The 18,229-nt window shown below is 50.2% G+C and overlaps 1 protein-coding gene across 1 annotated transcript; it reads right to left on the bottom strand.

Annotated features, from left to right (window-relative positions):
* Positions 1-40: 40 nt before the first annotated feature.
* Psmd3 (proteasome 26S subunit, non-ATPase 3) lies at positions 41-17,018 on the bottom strand. Its single transcript, XM_006971829.4, has 12 exons — positions 16,436-17,018; positions 13,347-13,537; positions 12,919-13,056; positions 10,885-11,021; positions 8,854-9,044; positions 8,285-8,388; positions 2,567-2,681; positions 2,366-2,485; positions 2,143-2,246; positions 1,564-1,719; positions 601-651; positions 41-497 (listed from the first exon to the last, which is right to left on the bottom strand). The coding sequence occupies exons 1-12, from the start codon at positions 16,641-16,643 to the stop codon at positions 420-422; spliced, it is 1,593 nt and encodes a 530-aa protein (XP_006971891.1). The 5' UTR covers positions 16,644-17,018; the 3' UTR covers positions 41-419.
* Positions 17,019-18,229: the final 1,211 nt, after the last annotated feature.

Raw genomic sequence — 18,229 nt, 5'->3', positions numbered from 1 at the left:
CCTGGGCTTGTCAACATCGTCACTCACAAGTGCAAGGAGCTTTGGAGAACTTTTTATTGTTTAAAAATCATAATTGAAGCTTCAAAAACATACAACCCAACATGTCCCAACCTCAGGCCTTAGTCCACACCCTAATCCACGGTTCTGTCCGTCCCTCCTGCTGCCCACACCACCATGAGGCAGGACCCTGCCTCCAGGAGACTGCCACCCGTTCTGCCCACAGTGTATTGTCACCAGCTACAGAGAGGCGTGGCAACAAGAGGGAAGAGTTGGCTCCCGGCATCCCTGACCCTCCCGCACAGCACATATGCAGTCTGAGCTGTGTGTGGGAAAAGGAGGCCAGGTTCCCGGGCAGGGGACCCCTGAGGGAAAAGACAAAAGCCAGTCTCCACTCAGCCCACCCCTCCCCAGGCCCCGGCTCAAGGGAAGCTGTCATCATCATCCTCCGCCATCTCCTTGGCAAACTCCAAATCCTGCTGCTCCCGCTCACGCCGTTCCTGTGGAGAGAGGGGCCGCGGGCTTCACCCAGGGGAGGGGCTGCCCTGCCCTCCTGCCTTCCCGGCTTCCCTCTGGAAAGGTCCACCCTTCACTCTTGCTCACCTCTGCCGACTCCAGGTCCTTGTTGTAGGATTTGGGAGGAAAGCGCATGGCCTGAAAACAGCAGGTGGAGAAAGAAGCAGGAGTCACTGGCACGCCCTTTGTCTACCCCAGACACCAAGGCCTGAACATGGGCCATGCCACCCGCCTGTCTAGGTGGGAAGGTATGTATGATGTATGTATGTATGTATGTATGTATGTATGTATGTATGTATGTATGTATGTATGTATGTATGTATCCACCAACCCACCCACCCATCTATTGGCAAGGTCTCTCTACATAGCCCTGGCGAGCCCGGAATTCACTGTGTAGACCAGACTGGCCTCAAACTCATAGAGATCCACCTGCCTCTGTCTCCCGAGTGCTGAGATTAAAATGTGCACCATCACACAAGTTCAGAATTGAATTCTTACACTACTAGAGTTAAAGGTGAGGACAGAAATGGCTTGATCACAAAGGGTCTCGAACGTCTGCAGAGTGCACTTTGCCAGATTTTAAGGCAGGCGTAATACCCTGGTTCCTGGGTAAAGAGGAAGACCAGGCCAGAACAGCACCAAACTGTGTCTAGGCACAGAAGGGGTCAGAACCTTCTGTGGAACTAAATGCCACCGCATGGTTTAGACAGGTGACCTGGCCAAGTGCTCCATGTGGAGTAACTGTCTCGGCAATCCCTGAAGCAGGCCAGCCAGGCAGCAATCACCATCTGTTTCACAGGACAGGGGCTCACAGGCCTGCTGCTCCTCCCTGGTGACATCCCCTGCAGGACACAAGGCCCTACAGTCCTGCTGGCAGGGGCTAGGGAGCACTGCCTGAGTGAGTCCTCTGTCCCTATGGCCCCGCTGCGCATCAGTGATTATTAGACATGGGCTAGGACATGGGCACTAACCAAGCCAGGCTTCCCTGAATGTTCTGGGGAGGGAAGACATAAATGCCAACGAGCCCAATCATAGGCAAGGGCGTCTCACCTTGACAGACATGTTGTGGATGTCCAGGCAGAAGGAAATGCGCTGGTGGAAGGCTAGCTGGGGTTCCCGGGTAGAGTAGATATCAATCATCTCTTTGGATTGAACGTAGCCCTTCTCATGATTGATGCTGGCCTCAATGACACCGTCCCGGATGGCCTGTGGGCTCCCAAAGGGAGGAAAGGTCACCGCCTGCCGGATGTTGTGCTGCTCTGGTCCTCTGTCCTACCACTCACACCCAGACTCATTCTCCTTCTGACAACCTCCAGGCTTGGCTACAGTTCCTGGCATTTTCTTTTCTTTTTTTGGTCTTTCGAGACAGGGTTTCTCTGTGTAGCTTTGCACCTTTCCTGGAACTCACTTGGTAGCCCAAGCTGGCCTCGAACTCACAGAGATCTGCCTGCCTCTGCCTCCCGAGTGCTGGGATTAAAGGCGTGTGCCACCACCCCCCGGCAGTTCCTGGCATTTTCTGATGGGACTGGGCTACTGCAGTACCCTCTGGCCAAGCCCCTCCCACTCCTGCCCACTGGACCAGCAGGAAGGTCACATCCTTGGCCACTGTGGCTCCCGAGCCAGCCCCACCTTGGCGACAATGAACTCTGCATCTTCTGGGCTGTCCAGCTGCAGCTTCTGGGCAATGTCCGCCAGGGAGATACGGGAATAGGAGAGGCTGATCATGCGCACACCTGTGGGAGGAGCAGTGGATGGGCAGGTGGGCACAGATGGGTGACCACCCAACTACCCACGAGGCTGCCCGTCCCAGGAAGAAAGCCCATCCGCATCCTGTTCAGACCTAAATCCTCACCTGTCTTAATCACATTGTGTCGCAGTCGGATAATTAGGGTGTAGGTCCCGTCTGTTTGAAACTTCTCCCCAAACTGATCCAGGACTTGGTTGAACTTGGCAAGATTTCCTGTCCTAACAGCTGTGAGGGCAGAGGAGCGGCTTAGCTGATGCAATGGGTACCCACACTAGCTCCAGGGCGGCTCTGGGAGATGAGCCTTACCTTGGGTGAGGAGGAAGTAGGGCATGAGAGAGCGTTTGAGGGAGGGCTGCCGGAACTGCAGGCGGTCTGGGATCTCACCCAGCAGGAGCTCCACCACAATCAGAAGCTTGTGCACCTGCGAAGGGGGGGCAGGAAGCACAGTGGGCAGGGAGCTTGTACATGGGAAACCATGAATGCGGCTCTGATCTCATCAGACACGCTGAGGGAGAGGGAGGGCAATGGTGGGGTACACAGTCAAGCAGGTAGACGGACATGTGTTCACACAAACCAAAGCAAAGGAATTTAAAAGGGAGCGAGGGATGCGGAGAGGCTCAGCAGTTACGCACGTTTGCGGTCTGGCAGCGGACAGATGTTTGGTTCCCAGCGCGCGCACATACACACACACACATACACACACACACACACACACACACACACACACACACACACACACACATACACACACGGTGGCTCACAACTGCCTGAAACTCCAGCTCTAGGGGATCTGATGTCCTCTTCAGTCTCTGTGGGAACCCACAGACACACGGTGCACACTGACAGACATCCCACATACATTTAAATAAGAAGAATCTTTAAGAAGAAAAGAGAGGTTGGGGATTTAGCTTAGTGTAGAGCGCTTGCCTAGCAAGCACAAGGCCCTGGGTTCGGTCCTCAGCTCTGAAAAAAAGAAAAAGAAAAAAAAGACCAGGCATGGCAGCGCACACCTTTAATCCCAGCACTCAGGAGGCAGAGCCAGGTAGATCTCTGTGAGTTCGAGGCCAGCCTGGTCTACAGAGTGAGATACCAAAACTACGCAGAGAAATCCTGTCTCAAAAAAACCAAAGGGGGGGGGCAACAAAAAAAAAAAAAAGCCAGACGCGGACCCCTACCCCTCTCTTGGTTTCCTCTCCGCTCTGCTCTGCCCTCCTTCTTTCTAACTCTGGTAGTTGTGGCCGTGAACCGTGACTTTCCCGCCAGTAACCAGCACCATTTTACTATCATTTGGTGCCATGAACTTGGATAGGAAATTCTGCGCACTCAGCACCCAGTGCTGAGTGTCAGAAGCCTAGCCCAGGACCTGCGACTGCCCTGCCCGGAGACTGCCAGATCTCCTTTTTCCATTTTCCCCGCCGCTGGACCCACCCACCACACCCACCACCGCCGCATCTCCACCACACGAGCGATTGGTGAATCCTGTTTCCAGCGGCTGCAGCCTGACCTATATTCCTCGTGCTGGACCTCCCGGGGGTCCGTGGGCTGTGCTGGCAACAACACATTCTCTCCCTTGATGAAGGGGTCAATGCTGTCGGATCCCGGGAGTGGTGGGGAGGTCCACATACGCTCCCAGCCCTTATTCCTCTCTTGACAAAGGTGGGAATAACTCGTAGATTCTTCTCTTTGCCTCAGGGATGCTTGAGATAGGAGCCTGGGATCCTGGTTTGTTATTTTAATTTTTTATTTTTCTCTCTCAGCTGCAGCCATGGGACATAGGGGTAGATACCAGTAAATTTGGCCACATAACAGCTTCATGGGAATTTCTGCGAGCGAACGGACAAATGAAAAGAGCTACCTTATCCCCAAGCTTTCTACTGAAGCTCTGAACCCTTCTCCCTCCCCCTACGGCCCCCTGCCAGGCAACCACTTCTGTCTGTCTGAATTCCACCTTCCCTCTCCAGCAGTGGGTGGGCTGCTTCCGCTGACTCTCACCCTAACTCACTCTAACTCCTCCCACTCATTCTCAAGCTGCCCTGAGAGGCACAGACGGTCTGGAAGCAGGCTAGATCCATGAAGCAGGATTTGGATCCATGCAAATAAGTTTACAATCAAAACCTACATGGGGATCACAGTAATAAGAATGACTCTAGCCAGAGATCAGTTTTCAGCCTGCCTCCTAGCAGGTCTACCTCCCCGACATGGGACTAAAACTTAAGTATCTGGAGAGCGAGGCTCCTGACCCCACAGGAGAAAGTTTCATCTATGGCATTCAAGATGTACCAGGGGAGAGATTAAAAAAAAAAAAAAAAAAAAAGCCCGAAAACAAAATTGCTGGCACACACTGGCTCCCGAAAGCCGTTGGGTCCCTGTTTTAAGTAAAAAAAAAAAAAAAAAGCCCACTTGGGCGAGTGCGTGCCCTGCCAGACCAGGCCATCAACTGAGCCTTGTTCAAAGTGCCGCCTAGAAAGACAACCAGTCAGCTGGCTGCCCCCAGGCACCAAGATGGCATGGGAACATCAAGCTAAGACCTCCAGCAGACCTAGACTTGGCCACGGGCTTGCAGGGAACCCAGAATGCGGCATGAAAGCAATCTGTTTCTTTTCTTCTGGACACAAGAACCACTGGCCCAGTCCTGGGAGTTTTGGGATGTCACCTCTCCTCATTTCCCTACTGTCGGGGTAGGGAGGACAACCTTACCCCCCTCACCAGACTTAATTGTTCTGTCAGGGTTACTTAATGGGAAAAGATTTCCCAGCTAAGGTAGGAGCTTTCATTTGATTGCTCCCTCCATGTGCCTCGCTCCAGACCTGTCAGAGTGCTTCTCCTCCTCCTTTTGCACACGGACGGGGCCCTGATCTCTGCCTTGTCCCTAATTCCAAAAATAAATAAGTTCTCATGCACCACAAGCTTTTCTCTTCCCAGTTCCTCTCCTAACTCACTGCTCAGCCTAGAGAGATGGACGGCTCCAGGGCAGCAGGACAGTCCATCATCCCAGGACGCCTGTCTACCTTGGAAGGCCCCCTTTCTTACCCACCAAGTCAGCTGGAAGCAGTTTTTCCAGGAGAGATGATGCCCCTATTCCTATTCACTCGCTTTTTTTTTTTTTTTTGTTTTTGTTTTTTCAAGACAGGGTTTCTCTGTGTAGTTTTGGTGCCTTTCCTGGATCTCGCTCTGTTGCCCAGGCTAGCCTCGAACTCACAGAGATCCTCCTGCCTCTGCCTCCTGAGTGCTGGGATTAAAGGCGTGCACCACCGCCCTGGCTCACTCGCTTTTTTATAAGCAAAAAGCCTGGAATGTTAAGATCCTGCCTTCAGCCGGCCAGTGGTGGCGCACGCCTTTAATCCCAGCACTCGGGAGGCAGAGCCAGGCGGATCTCTGTGAGTTTGAGGCCAGCCTGGGCTACCAAGTGAGTTCCAGGAAAGGCGCCAAGCTACACAGAGAAACCCTGTCTTGAAAAACAAAAAAAAAAACAAAAGAAAACAAAAAAATCCTGCCCTCAATCTTCAGGGTCTGGCGTCTTACATCATCAGTGGGTGCTGGCGACTATGTACCCACCACATGGTAATCCCCAACTTAAAAAGTGGGACACAGACCCTGACCCTTCTCTTTCTGTGTTTCCTCTCTGCTCTGCTCTCCCCCCTTTCCCTTCTAATAAAGCTCTTTCTAACTCTGGTAGTCGTGGCCGTGGACAGTGACTTTTGTGCAGGTAACCAGCGCCATTTTACTATCAGAGAGGCTAATGGATGCTGAATGGCACCCCTAAAGAAAATGAATCAGTCTCACATTACCAGCAGCACTGGTCCCTGAGAAAGAGTTCCAATGCAGACTCTGGGGGCACAGCGTCACCCATCTTTAATCCCAGCATTTGGGTGGCAGGGGCTAGCTTGGTCTACACAGTGAGTTCCAGGCTAGCCAGGGCTAAATAGTGAGACTCTGTTGAGAAACAGCTCGTGTGTGTGTGTGTGTGTGTGTGTGTGTGTGTGTGCGCGCGCGCGCGCGCGCGCGAGAGAGAGAGAGAGAGAGAGAGAGAGAGAGAGAGAGAGAGAGAGAGCGAGCGAGCCCTCTATTTCTTTGTAAACTGTCTTGCTACACAGTCCTGGTCGGCCTCAAACTTGCAATGCTAATGCTCTTTCTTGCCTCTGCTTCCTGAGGCCTAAGTGTACAGCTGTGCCCCTCTATGCCCAGCCGCAACATATATTTAAAAAGTTTTGAAAGGCCGGGCGGTGGTGGCGCACGCCTTTAATCCCAGCACTCGGGAGGCAGAGCCAGGCGGATCTCTGTGAGTTCGAGGCCAGCCTGGGCTACCAAGTGAGCTCCAGGAAAGGCGCAAAGCTACACAGAGAAACCCTGTCTCGAAAAACCAAAAAAAAAAAAAAAAAATGTTTAAAAAAAAAAAAAAAAAGTTTTGAAAGGGGTGGGGTAGGGGATAGGCTCTCTCCTTAAACACACACATATTCCTTTCCATTGTCCCAGGCTTCCTCATCTGCTGAACACTGACCAAAGATTCCAGCCCAGCTTTCTCTGCTCCACCCTGCCCCGGATGCTACTGTAAGGAGCCATGAGTCCTTACATCTTGTTTGAGATACCAGACTTACCCTGGGGCTACACCAGCACGTGACATACTATTTCATTATCTGTATTGTTGTGATTTTTGTTGTTTGAAGCAGGGTCTTACATTATGTAGTCCAGGCTAGCCTTGAACCTGCCACCTTCCTGTGTCAGCCTCCTAACTACCTGGATTACTGTCTGCCACCGTACCTCCTTTTTAGTGATTTTTTTGTTGTTGTTTTTCAATACAGGGTTTCTTTGTGTAGCTTTTGGAGCCTGTCTTAGAACTTGCTCTGTAGACCAGGCTGGCCTTGAACTCACAGAGATCCCCCTGTCTCTGCCTCCTGAGTTCTGGGATTAAAGGCATGTGCCACCACTGCCCAGCCCTTTTAGTAAAGTTTTAAAAAAAAAACTTTAGTGTGCGACTTATAATGTAAGAATTTTCCAGGCTGCTCATGTGTCCTATGTGTCTGGAAATTCCTTTGTGTGAAAATTCTACTAGTATTTCAAAAACCAGTTCAAATTTAAGATTTCTGATTTTTTTTTTTTTTTTTTTTTTTTTTTTTTTGGTTTTTCGAGACAGGGTTTCTCCTTGTAGTCTTGGTGCCTGTCCTGGGTCTTGCTCTGTAGATCAGGATGGCCTCGAACTCAAAGATCTGCCTGGCTCTGCCTCCCGAGTACTGGGATTAAAGGTGTGCAACATCGCCGCCCGGACTAAGATTTCTTATTCTTTAAAACCATGTCGGCTCAGTCTGAACTGAACACCATGCTTCCCAGCACACTGACCCACACTGCCCACGCTCACCCACACTGCCCACGCTCACCCACACTGCCCCACACTGCCCACGCTCACCCACACAGACAAGGGAAGCATGGAGGCTGGTGCCGTGCTGAGGCAGGAGCACAGGCCTAGAGCTGGAAGACTGGGTCCCAAACCGGGCCCTGATACTTTACGTAGGCCCACGGTCCCTATTCTTTCTCTCTTTGAAACACCACCGCTGAGGGACGCCCTCTCCATCCTTTCCTGTCACTCACGGTGACCAACACCAGAGTCAACCTTTTGTGTCTGAAGGCTCGGAAGTGGCCAAGGTCTATGTGCACAGGAGCCCCTCAGCTTTGTGAATTAGGAGACGGTCTGGATTTCCTGAACAGACAACATTCATCAAGATTGGCATGTAAGGGACCAAGTAAAAGCCTGGGCTCATCAACCCAAGCCAGGCCATGCCTGGGATACCTGCTCGGAGTGCTGGGGAGTGAGGGGCAGTTCAAACCCATCTGAACGGGAGCTGGCAGAGGAGCTGGCAGAGGAGCTGAGGCGCTGCTGGCTGCTCCAGCACTCACAGAAGGGCAGCAGCAGGGAGGGGGTCACAGAAGGGCAGCCGCAGGGAGGGGGTCAAGAAGCCCGGGCTCCAGCACGGGGAAGCACACCTGAAGGGTAACAGATAAGCAAGAGGGAGGACCAGGAACTCGGCTTACCGTCTGTTTGAAGCCGACAGCTGTGTGCTGTGGGGCCTTGCGCAGGGCATTGGTCATCGTCCTCCGGGCCTCAGAGTACTCCAGCTGGATAGCTTTGATTCGGCCTGGGGACACGAGAGGAGAGTGGGTCAAAAGAGTGGTGTTGGTGGTGGCCACGCCTTTGATCCCAGCACTAGGGAGGGAGGCAGAGCTCTGTGAGTTTGATGCCAGCCTGGTCTACAATGCAAGTTCCAGGACAGCCAGGGCTGTTACACAGAGAAACCCTGTCTCAAAAAAAAAAAAAAAAAGAAAAAAAGAAAAGAAAGAAAAAAAAAACAAACAACATCCAAAAAATGGTGTTATTCCCCACAACCACCACTACCCCCTCTTTGGGCAAACCCCTTGGCTTTAGAATATTCTGGCCTCTTGCTTGCCTGATGATATGGAGAGTATCCCATGTGTGGGCCTAGACTGTGCTCCAGCTGATTACCTGGTCCCTCCCGCATCTATCTGGGATGAGTGCTGTCTGCGCCAAATGGGCCAACCCTGGAAAGTCTGCATTAGCTCTGAGGGTGGGGACCCCTGCTTACCTGTGTAGTAGAGGTACCTGGCCCACTCATTGTTGTTAGCCTGTTCGGGGAAGACAGACTTGGATACTAGTTTCTCAGCCTGGTCATACAAGCTGTAGTGTAGGTAATTCCGAAGCAAGAGGTTCAATAAGGTAGCCTGTCCGTCTGCATCATGCCGGAGGGTGGCTGTCCGGAGCCGGGCATGCAAGAAACTGAGGAGGAAAGCAAAGGGATGTCAAACTCTCAAACCATGTCAGGTTTGGTAGCTAACATCTATAACCAGCACTGGGAGGCAGAGGCAAGTGGGCTTCTGTGAGTTTGAGGCCAGCCTGGTCTACTTGTCTAGTTCCAGGACAGCCAGGGCTACACAGAGCCCTGTCTCAAAACACAAGCCTGACTTGCCCGATTTACCAATTGCTTTTGGTCTGGCACGTTCTAGAAAGGACAACACTCGGGTCATGATAAGAGTGCGGTTCACCCAGCAGGACAGATGGTGGCAGAGCTAAGGAGAAACCAGGGAGAGCAAGAGGGACCCAGGAGGCACGAGCGGGCTGGCTCCTCCCTTCCGTCCTTTGGTTGGGAGCCCGGCCTTCAGCAGCCGAGCTCTCTCAGGCCGTGTTTCACCTCACAGCACGTTTATGTGTGTGTACTCAACTGTCACAGCGTGCATGCACGCTCAGAGGACAACTTACAGGGCTTGGTCCTCTCCGCCCATCATCTGCATCCTGGGGATCAAAGTCAGGTCCTCAAGCTTGGCAGTAGGTGTCTTTACCGACTGAACCATCAACAGTCCCGGGACTTAATTTATTATTATTATTATTATTATTATTATTTTTGGTTTTTTTGAGACAGGGTTTCTCTGTGTAGTTTTGGTGCCTGTCCTGGATCTCACTCTGTAGACAAGGCTGGCCTCGAACTCACAGAGATCCGCCTGGCTCTGCCTCCCGAGTGGTGGGATTAAAGGCGTGTGCCACCACCGCCCAGCTAAATTTTTTTTTAAAATTTTAGTTATTACATTAAAAACTGTGTACGGGTGAGTGTGCAATAGCACAGATATGGAGGTCAGAGGACAATTTGGGAACTGGCTTTACCCTCTTGTGATGGGGATCTCAGGGATGCACTCGGGCTGCTGGACTTTTACACAGCCCGTCACACAGGACTGAGATGTTGCAGGGAAGGACGGACTTGAAGGAGGTGGGGAGAGAGGGTTCTGGGCAAAGCAGAGCCCAAAGGCTCTGAGGAAGGACTTGTGCTGTGCCCGAGGAAGAAGAGGAGGCTAGTGTGCTGGCAGAGAGAGGGAGCCAAGGAAGAACCAAGAGTCGGTCAGCTTAGTTCTCAGAAACTACCACGAGGACTCTGGCTTTTCTACAGGGCTCCGGCTGGGGTGGCTGGAGCAGGTTCTGAACAGAAAGCCAAAATAGTCCTAGTATATCCTTTCACCTCTACCTCACCCACCAACCCTCCCTAGCTGTGGGGTGACAGGAAAAGTTAGGGGGAGTTTGTTAAAGTCCAGAGGTTATCCCCATTGCTTACCCAGGATTACCATCCCCACAGCTCAGGGTATGTTAGCGACTGCCCATTACCTGCTGGGTGTCTGTGGTGGTTTGAACAAGACGGCCCCCACAGGCACATATCTGAATGCTTAGTCACCAAGGAGCAGCACTATTGAAAGACTTACATCCACATACTCAGGAGGCAGAGGCAGGAGGATCTGTGCATTTGAGGCCAGCCTAATCTACGGAGCGAGTTCCAGGACAGCCAGGGCTACACAGAGAAACCCTGTCTCAACTGCCCCCCCCCCAAAAGCTCAAAACAGCCCCCCACCCCCCTCAGACAAGGATGTCGCTCTCAGCTACTGTTCCAGAGCCATGCATGCTGCCATGACGACAATGGACTAAACCTTCTGAGTTGCCTTGGTCCTGGTGTCTCTTCACAACAGAACAGTGACTGAGACAGAACTTCACCCACTAGTTCCTCATTCTCTCCCGGCCCACCACTCTGTAGTAGTGATGACCATGACTCTGATCCCATGGAGCCCTTGACTACTCATACCTGCGTACCACATCCAGCTTGTCCAGGAACTCATAGACTCGGGCGTGATAATAATAACACTTTGCAGCTACAAGGTCTAGGGCTCGGCGGTTCTGAGTGCTGATCTTCTGCATCAGATCATCAGAGATTTTCTGGGCCTGGAAAGGGGTTTGGGGGAATAAAAGAGAACTAAGTGGTAATTCTCCAAAGGTCAAAGAGGAAGAATGATGAGCCAGCAATTCTGCTCCTAGGTGTATATCCAAGAGAACTGTAAAGAGCCACAGACAAAAGCCTATAGATAAATGTTAATATCCGCATCATTCAAAATAATCCAAGAACACATAAAGAACCAATTGTGGTGCTGCATGCCTGTAACCCTGGTACTTGGGAGGGAGGAAGATCTAGTTTGAGGCTAGGCTGGGCTAGAGAAACAAAACTAAACAAAAATAGTAACAATAAACAAAGGAAGGGATATTCATTAGACTAATAGCCAGCTGGGGGCTGGAGAGATGACTCAATGGTTAAGAGCACTGGCTGCTCTTCCAGAGGAATAGGGTTCAATTCCCAGCACCCACGTGGCAGTTCACAACAGTCTGCAGTTTCAGTTCCAGGGGCTCCAACACCCTTACACATGCAGGTAAAATACCAACGCACACAAAATAAGAAAAATTAAAAACAAACAAAGACTATTAACCAGTCACAAACACGTGATCCCACCAGGAGGACTGCAGCAAGTCTCAGGCCAGCTTGGGTTAGAGTAAACACTGAACCAAAGCAGAGGGAAAACACCAGGCTGGGGCGGCTCAGAGGTACAGTGCTTGCCAGCACGAGCACACATGACATCCCCACTTCCATCTTCAGTTAAAACCACAGAATGACGCGCTCACTGACCCATGCCATGCCATTACCCACTGCCTAATCTTTAAACTTTGTTATTACTGCAGGAGGCCAGTCTTGCACAGTCAGAAAGCACACAGGTGGTCTGTGGGTCGAGGGAAGGTGGCGTTTGGCTGGAGCAGGGAACGCGCCCTTGGGTTAGTGCGGATGCGGTGCAGCTCTCTGTGTACAGGAAAACCACTTAACCGTAGGCAGCAAAAGGATGGATTTTATCGAAAACAAAAACAAGCAAACAAAAAGGTGACGTGAAAAAGAACAAAACAGGGCATGAAGAGTGACACCTGTCATTTCTGCATGTCCCATGTAGCTACAACTGTCAAGCAAGGTGACCCAACCTGGCAAGTGAGAGAACTGGAGTGCAGCTTGAATACCCAACGTCCCTTCCTGGAAATGGTTCAGGCCCAAAGCCAGAGTTCTTTATTACATGGATGAGGGTACGAGTGTTTTGCCTTAATGTATTCTAGGTGTATTACATGCCTGCCTGGTGCTAAGCCAGAAGAAGATGTTGAATCTCCTGGAGCTGGAGTTATATATGGTTGTGAGCTGCCATGTGGGTGCTGGGAATCAAACCTGGGTCCTCGTCAACAGTAGCCAGTACTCTTAACAGCTGAACCAGCTCTCCAGCTTCACAGAGCTGGCTTTTTATAAATATAATTTTTACAAATGTTTACTTTTATTTGCATGTGCACATGCCGTGTATCAATCCTCCTGTTTCAGCCTCCTGAGTGCTGACATAATAGACAGGCACCATGCATGATTATCTGCTATTTCTTTTTCTTTTTTTTTCCTGTTTTTTTGAGACAGGGTTTCTCTGTGTAGCCCTGGCTGTCCTTGAACTCAGATATTTGCCTGTCTCTGCCTTCTGAGTGCTGGGATTGAAGGCATGTGCCACCACTACTTGGCTACCATTTCTTAAAGATCTATGAAAGTTTACGCTGTGCAAATGTGGGAAAGGTTCTCACTCTGCAGCCCACGCTGGCCTTGAACTCCTATTCCGTCTCAGCCTCTGAGCAATGGGACTGCAGGTGTGCACCGCCATGCCTAGCTTGGGGAGGTGGGTGGAGAGACAGTTTACAGTGATCCCCTCTACTTCTTCACTGGAGATCATCTCCCCCAGAGACCTGGGGCTGGCTAATTATTCCCACCGCATCCTGGTACCTCTTTGTAGCGTTTGCTGTTCATCAGGAAGATGACCATGAGCAGCTGGAGATAAGCTTCCACTTCAGGTAGAAGAGGTGCTGATGCAGCTTTTCCTGTACGTGGACGGAACTGTAGATCGGCTTCTGTGTCCATGGGCTAGGGGAGGACAGGGTTACCATGGAAAAGTGCAGCCAACCAATCAACAAGCGTTTACTGGACACTCACTACGTGTTTCGACACACATTTACTGAGTACCTACTATGCACAAAGAATTTGCCAGGTGCCGAGGATACAAAATTAAAGACAGTCCTTTTCTTGGAGTGTCAAGGAGGCTGGCAACAGAATATAATAAAGATTTCTGTAATCTCACAAAAGGCTTAAGAATGAAGCCACCACACCTGAGACACTGCAAATCCTACCAGACCCTTGAAGCTAGCCCAACTCACTTCTTCTAGGAAGGGCAGCAGGAAGTCTCGAGTGGCGTTATTGGAGGTGAAGAAGCCATGCACGGCCTTATAGAGAACATAGTGGTTGAGGCGGCGTGACGTGGACGGCAGCATCCGCAGCGCCCTCAGCACAAACCGAGGCTCCTTGCCCGAAACAGCCTTCTCTAGCTGTTTCACGTGCTCCTTGATATCTGCAGAGGACCGGAGAAGGGAGAGAAGTTACTTCCAGCTCCTCCTGTGCCCCACCACTCTGGGGGAGCAGTTCCATGGACCACGTCTATTTACCCTTTGGGCCCAATGGCGGTAAGCAGTATTTATGGATGCAGTGCACCAATGTTCAGACACAACCGGATACAAGGAAAACCTTAGCTGGGGCAGGGGACAGGGCAGAGGCTAGCTGAAAGGCATAGAAAACAGGTGAGGAACAAAGGAGAAGAAATACATGGAGATTTATCAGAGCTGAGAATAGGAAAGACTCTGTAAACAGTGGAGCAATCTCAGAGACAGGCACACCGGACTGAGGAGTGTGACTACAAAAAAAGCCTTCTGAATAACCATGTCAACAAGAGAAAAATATGCGCAACAAACACATGACCAGATTCACAGCTCATTCCACAAAGAATTTACATAACTGGCTAAGAGAAACTACCGGAGGTTGGAGAGATGGCTCAGCAATTAAGAGCACTGGCTGCTCTTCCAGAGGACCCAGGTTCAATTCCCAGTACTCACAACTGTCTGTAATTCCAGTTCCAGGGGACCTGACACCCCACCCTCACACAGATACACACACACACACACACACACACACACACACACACACAAAACACCAATGCACATAAATAAATAAATAAATCTTAAAAAAAGAAAGAGAGAAACTGCTGGCCATAACTTCAAAACAAAAGTGGACATTGGACATAAGCAGAGGTTGGCAAACCAATAAAAGACATGAAGACTGTATTTTGGTAGTATCCAAATATCTGAAAATGGAAACATTTTTACATTACCAAATTAGTAATATTTTAAAATGGAATGAAAACATAGAGAATAAAGGGAAAAGAACATTTATAATGTAAATCAGATTTTCAGGACAACATAAAAATCTTTAGAAATGGGGCCGAAGAGATGGTTCAGTGGTTGGGTACTTGCTGCTCTTCCAGAGGATCTGGGTTCTATTCCCAGCACCCACATGGTGGCTCACATCCGTCCATAACTATAGCTCCAGGGAATCAGATGTCCTCTTCTGGTCTTTGTGGACACTGCACACAGGTGGTACACTTACAAACACACAGGTAAAACACTCATGCACACAAACACAATTTAAATTTAGACATGTTTACCCTTTTTGATTTAGACACAGAAATTCTAGGAAGCTATATTTAAATAGTTACAAAAGTAGATTAAAAACCTAGGAATATGGTGATTGCAAAACTACTTAAAAGAGCAAGAAACATGCAAAACTTTAAATGTGCACCAATTAGGAGAATGCAATCAACTGGCAGTTTCTTAGTCAGATTTTCTACTTAACAATGGTGCTTGTGATACCAATTATTATAAACAGTAACAGCTGCTATGAATAGAGGCCTTACCATGAATTTACTATGTATGTGCTAGGCACAGTTCATGCATTCTAACGTCCACAATAACCCAACAAAAGAGCTAATGCTATTAATAATCTCACTTATACAAACAGGGAAACTGATTCTAGAGTTTACAGTCTCAATCACTACACTGAGTAGTCAATACATGCTTCTCGAATAAACTGAACCTTATGTTCATGGCCATGTTAAATGAAAAAAGAGAAAAAATCTTTACATACTAATATCTTGACCCTAACTGTGTACTTCAATGATTCCAATTATAGAAGAGCTTGAAAATACACAGGAAAACAGGTTAACTCTGGTTGAATTTTTCTCCCTGTTACTTTAGAATTCTCACATTTCAAAATTTCTACAGTGAATAAAAACTACAATGAAATGTACACACACACACACACACTCAGGCAATGCTGAGTGATATCTCTACCACTGGTTACTTTTATTTCAGGTAAAAGACCTTTACTGTACATAGCTCCTGTTGCCAAGTGTTTTTTTTTTTTTTTTTTTTTTTTTTAAGTGGGAATTGATGCAGTCCATACATACACACACATCCTCAAAAGTACCACTCGGGGCATAACTTGGCTTATCTCTATGTTTTGAAGTCGTTTCGCATGTAGTTAAGCAAAGAGAGAGAGAAAAAAAAAATTCCAGTAAGGAGTCTGGTCCCACTTGAGCTAGAACTTGGAAAATTGCACAGAATCACAGTGAGAAGTCTCACCCCACCCACTTCAAACATGGACAGGATGGACTAAGTGGGAAAAGTAATACAGCAACTTAAGAGGGACAAGAGGACAACAGGAACCCGAGAACTGGCATCTGGAAGAAAGTTGAGGATGGTGGTGGCTTATAGGAGCTGAGGCCACAGGTAAGCGCTATAAACAAACACCAACCAAAAGACAAACGGAGGAGTTAAAGTGTGTATGTGCTTGAACTCTTTAGAAACGGAGGGAGTAAGGACCTCAAGAGAGAGGAAAAGAGCAACGGGACAGTTTATAGACACTTCAGTTACAGAAGTAAGGAAGCGACACAAGGTGGAAATAGCTCATCTGGGGAGTTCTCTAAGAGAAGCCAGAGCTACAGAACCCTTCATAAACTAAGGGGCCAGTGTAATGCTACCCTGGCTTCTTTAGACACAAATACAAACGCTGATTTCTAGAGCTCAGTAACATTTCGGAGGCGCTAATATCGGTTAGATGGGGTGTACATGGAGTAGATCAGTGGGGAGAACTGAAGAAGAAAAGGCTCGATGAGACCAAGATGCAACCCCAGAGGAGGAGCGGGAGTGTGAGAGCAGTCCGCAGCCTGGAGAACAGGTTCAGTCGCCGGCGGCGGGGGTCGAGGGTGATAGGGCGGGCATTTCCGACCCCAGCCCCATGGACCGATCACCGGGAACCGAGGTAGGCGGAGGCTGCGCAGAGGTCCCAGGGAGAACTCGCATCACCGTGGCCGCTGTCACCCGTGATCGCGGCACGTCCCGGACGCGGGCTCCCGTACCTTCCAAGGTGACAGTGTCCAGCTCTCGCTGGGAGTGCTCGGTCGCCGCTGCCTTGCCGTCTCCCTCCCCCGTTGAGCCGCTCCCTGCTGCTGCCTCCTCTTTCATCTCCACATCCTGGGGGGCGGGCGGCGGCGGTTCTTGTTCCCCTCCCGGCGGCGGCTTTGCCTTGTCGGCGCCTCGGCGCCGGGCCGAGCCCTCCTGCTTCATGGCGCCCGGGGTCGCGGCCTAGTCCGGGGACCGAGGCAGGGGCCTCGCCTAAACCCTCACACCAGAGACCAGGCACAGAGCCGGGCCTGCACACCAGCGCGGGCTCGCGTCGGGCCGCACGATGACCGAGCAGCTGCAAACTCCTTCCCGGCGCTGGGGCTTCTGGGAAATGCCAGGCCCGGCGAGCAGATGGCCGAGTTCGGGGAGGAGAAAGAAATCAACAGCCGAGGTGCACGATGAAGGCGGATCTTCTAGGAAGGGGGAGGAGTCCGCAAGAATTTGTGGGGCTTAGGAATGGTGATTTTATCTTCCTCTCGAGTGCGTATCTCTGAATGTCCGCGAGAGGTCCCCTTAGGCTCCAACCCGGGCTACCCCAGACTCTAACTACGTAAGTAGGCAGGGCCTATCGGAGCGCAGATCCGGATGACATCACAAGTTGCCGGGCTGTTTTTTCCTTCCCTGCCCCGCAAGCTCTCCCAGTTCGCGCAGGTCAGGTCCCTTGTGAAACCCATCAGGCTCGCGCTCTCAACGCCCGCCAGATACTTCCAGCACCGGGAAGAAAGGGAGCTTGTGTGCTTGCAGCTAGGCCATTAAGTTGAACTGAGCTCAACCCCTGTGGCATCCGAACTTCCTTGTCAAATTTTTGGATAGTGCTGAATATAAGGCATACCATCTCTGCAACCTGGGAGTGTGATGGGGGAGGGTGTATTGTGTAGAATTAGTCAAATTTAATAATAGGAGTCCACGTTGTATACGGCTCAGGGTCAGTACATAGAGGATTGTTGCAAATCCCAGCTCAAGGATGTAATGTAGGGCCAGATGTGGCTCGCACACCTTTAATCTCAGCACTAGGGAGGCAGGTCTCTGTGTTTGAGGCCAGCCTGGTCTACATAGCAAGTTCCAGAATAGCCAGAACTACATAGAAAGACTGTCTCAAAATAATAGTAATAGTAATAATAATAATGTGGGCCGGCTAAATGGCTCAGGGGATAAAGGTACTTGCCACCAAGTGGGAAGATATGAGCTTGTTACTGGGTCCCATGAGAAAAGGAGAGAAAAGAGTCCCACTGAGTCCCAGAAGTTGTTCCCTGACCTCCACAAGCATGCTGTGGCTCACCCCCATAAATAAATGCTAGAGAGAGAGAGAGAGAGAGAGAGAGAGAGAGAGAGAATAATGTACCCAGTCAGGCACTATGCTCCACTCCAGTTAATCCCAGCACTTGGGAGGCTGAGAAAATTGTCATTACTTGCAGGTTAGCCTGGGCTACATAGTTCCAGGAAAGCCTGGGCTATAGTGTGGGAGTTTGCCACCTTCTCAAAAACTCAAAACAACCAGATAAATAAGGTGAGTTAGTAAATAAAGGCGTTGCTGCAAGCCTGAGGACTCATGAGTTCCGTTCCTGGAAAAGGGGGAAAGGTGGAAAGAGGGAAAGAGGGAACTGACTCCACAAAGTTGTTCTCTGATCTCCACACAGGGGCTGTAACATGGGACACACACGGACACACACACACACACACACACACACACACACACACACACACACACACATCACAGGGACCTTGAAAAAAGTTGACACTCTATGTTC

The sequence above is a fragment of the Peromyscus maniculatus genome, chromosome 8, assembly GCF_049852395.1.
Source record: "Peromyscus maniculatus bairdii isolate BWxNUB_F1_BW_parent chromosome 8, HU_Pman_BW_mat_3.1, whole genome shotgun sequence".
In the NCBI taxonomy this organism is placed as follows: domain Eukaryota; kingdom Metazoa; phylum Chordata; class Mammalia; order Rodentia; family Cricetidae; genus Peromyscus; species Peromyscus maniculatus.
The sequence above is the reverse complement of the archived record's forward strand: the minus strand, read 5'-3'. Positions and strand labels throughout refer to the sequence as shown.